The following is a 3157-nucleotide window of genomic DNA, read 5'->3' on the forward strand; positions in this document are numbered from 1 at the left end:
GTTTCTTCCAATTGTTGTATTTCTTTGCTTGCTTGTTTTTTAATAATTTCAATTTCTTTTTTCTTATCAATTTCCTCATTTTCTCTACTTATTCTTGTCATAGCTGTTAAGCTATCTTCTAATCTTGCTGTTTCTTTTTCTACCATTAAGTATAATTGGTCTCCTATTTTTTTATATCTTCTGCCTAAGTTTAAAAATATTATTTTTATTTTTAATCCATTTTTTCATCTATTGCAAATTCCTCCTTATTCATTTTTTAATCTATAGCTCTGATACCATTTTTAGTGTCCCTTTCGTTGTTAATTGTTTTCATTTGTTAGTTAGTCTGATCTAAAAGCTTTTTCATAAAATTCTCTTTGTAGTGAAATTAGTCTAATTATTTCTGATATGCATTCTAATACATATTCTATATATTCTATATCTTGGGTTCTTTGATAGTCTTCTATATTATTTTCTATTAGATTTTTTAGTAAATTTATATTTTCTGTAGTTTGTTGCCAGTATTGTAGATATGTATGATTCATTATATGCTATCAAAATATAGGTCTAGTTCATATAAATCTGTTTCTGGTATGATTAGTTCTGTCTAATTTTGGTCTATTATTTATGTTATTTCAAAGGCTAATATTTTTTCATAGATTATTCTTCTTACATCATTGTTAATGTCTTTTAGTATATAAAGTATAAGTGTTTTATAGGTAATATCGTCGTCTATTAGATAAGTGTTCATCTTATCATATGATTTGCTAAAACATATTCCTTTTAATCTCTATGTCTATTATCCTTATTCATCATATTATAATAAGTTATTTTAATCATCTTTTCCGGTCACTACCATGATTTTCTGCTTCAATCAGTTACCCTAACAGCGCTTCAACTTTTGTTTACTCCCCTAAACGGCCTCTCTGCCTACCGGTTTCAACCTTAGGATGCATAGTCTGGGCTTACCTACTCTTAGCATATTTTCATGGCAAACTTACTTAAGATGATTTTTATAACAGTACTATTATATGATGGATAATTATAATCTACATGTAAGAGATTATCAGGAATATACTAGTTTAGCTAGTCATGTTCATACTGTTACATACCTGTTTTTGTAGATTCCTGGTGTCTTCTTGTTGATCTTTCATATTTTCTTGCTGATTCATATCTTGCTTATCTTCCATAGCTTTCCTGTATTTTATCTTTAAGTATTTTATCTGTAAGTATTTCTTGTGAGAAGAGAAGAGAGAGGAGAGAGAAGCCCTTGGCCTGAAGATGTAGCCTGTTTTATTTCATAATCGAAAGACTTATTTATAATATTATAAAATGACTTTTACTATTCATGAACGTCCTTTACTGTTCATGAATCTGACTCTTGACTCTTACTATTCATGAACGACCTTTACTGTTCATGAAAACTGACTATTGACTCTTACTATTACTATTTACTTTACGACTTTTACAAAAAATAAAATAACATAAAGAAAAGAAAGGAATCTAATATCTCTTTCATATTATTTTGTATGCCATATTTCTTTGTCTAGCTTGTCGTCTTCTTCTTCAGTAATCTTCTTCTTGTTTATTCCAGTTGTACGTCTGGAACAATATTATCTTCTCCTTTGCATTTTGAGCATATGTGATCTGGATATTTATGACTGATTAACTTGCAATATCTTGTTAATAATTCTGGAGAAATAAAATTTGTCCTTATAGCTCTTGTGGTTGTAGATTGTTCTGGCTTCAAAAGACTTAAGACCCATTGTCTTAATTCTTCCATATCTGGTTCTCGAATCTCTCTGCAGTTTGAATATATCATTGTCTGTTCTCTTGAATAATAACTCCAAATAGCATTCTGGTTTAGGTAGTTGTTTGCTAGTTCATTTAGTATAGTGGATATTCCGATAATCCTTTTATTTGCATAAAAGTCTGGAATATTTATTTTTTCTATCTCTTCTTGTTCTTCTATTTTTTCCGGTACTAGCATTTCCCTTGTAAGTCCGATCTTGATAACTTGTATGATGGGTTTTATTTCTTCATATAGTATCTCTGCTGTAGCTGAATAGAATCGTATATAGAATAGTGTTCCTTTAGTTATTCTTTTGTACTGCATAAATGCTCTGTATACTTCTGGTATGGTAGCTATTTCTTGTCCTGTCTGTGTATATACTGTATCTAGTAATCCGTAATTGTAGCAAGTGGCTACTAGTTTTGCATTTGTATTTGGTAATGCTATTAGTTTATTATATCCTGTTAGATAATGAGTAATATAATCTTCATCTGGATTTTGGGTAGTTTGGGATCTTGGATTTTTGTTTAGGAAGTTTTGTATTTTATATATGTTGTCTATATATGTACGGGTTATATGGTTGTATGTCTTTTTGGCTTGGTTTAGGCTTTCTTTGTAGGTGTTTATCTGTGGTGGTAGGAATATTTCTTTCTGGGTATTTTGGATATTTTTCTGTATGAATGGTTTTGAAAATAGATTGTTCATATTTGTATTTGTATATCTAGGTTTAATTTCTTCCTTCTTCTTTGCAGATAAACTGCTAGCTGTGCTACTTCCTGCAACTGCATTTAACAAACTGTTATGAGTTTTTAGGTGTTTCTCAACGTCACCTTCTAGCTCTGGAATTTTAGAGACTTCCGATCGTCTTATCTCCGCATTTTTCAAGTCATGCTGCTGACCACTAGCTGTTTTCTTTAATATCTGTATCTCTTCTTCTATGCTTTCCACTTTTTTACAAAGTGTAGTCATAGCTAAGAGTATATTTTCCATTGTATTATCTGGTTCAGTTTGGGTAGCTTTGTCTTGATAAGTAATCTGCAACAACATTCTTGTTAGTAGTGATTATTTCAATTGTAAATGTAAAATTTAATATATTTAATACCAGTCTGCGTATTTCTTTTGTTGTAACTGAATCTTGTACTTTTCTGGTTATCCACCATTTAACTTGGGTGTTATCTGTTCTTACAATAAATCTGTTATAAACTATATATGGTTCAAATGCTAATAAACATTTATATAATGCAAATAATTCTTTTCTATTTATTTCCCATCTTTCTTGTGGTTCAGTATAAGATCCTGAATAATATCTGCAATGATGTTCTATTTTTTCTTTATCATATTTATATTTAAGAACTCCTCCATAACTATGATTACTCGAATCTGTTT

The 3157-nt window shown here is 29.7% G+C and overlaps 1 protein-coding gene across 1 annotated transcript; it reads right to left on the reverse strand.

Moving 5' to 3' along the window:
* Positions 1-811: 811 nt before the first annotated feature.
* Positions 812-2818, reverse strand: LOC142178912 (uncharacterized). The gene is made up of 3 exons (XM_075248728.1): positions 1642-2818; positions 1092-1267; positions 812-844 (listed from the first exon to the last, which is right to left on the reverse strand). Exons 1-3 carry the CDS (start codon positions 2816-2818, stop codon positions 812-814), a joined length of 1386 nt encoding a protein of 461 aa, XP_075104829.1.
* Between the last annotated feature and the right edge of the window lie 339 nt (positions 2819-3157).

Source organism: Nicotiana tabacum, unplaced genomic scaffold (assembly GCF_000715075.1).
Source record: "Nicotiana tabacum cultivar K326 unplaced genomic scaffold, ASM71507v2 Un00041, whole genome shotgun sequence".
Lineage (NCBI taxonomy): Eukaryota > Viridiplantae > Streptophyta > Magnoliopsida > Solanales > Solanaceae > Nicotiana > Nicotiana tabacum.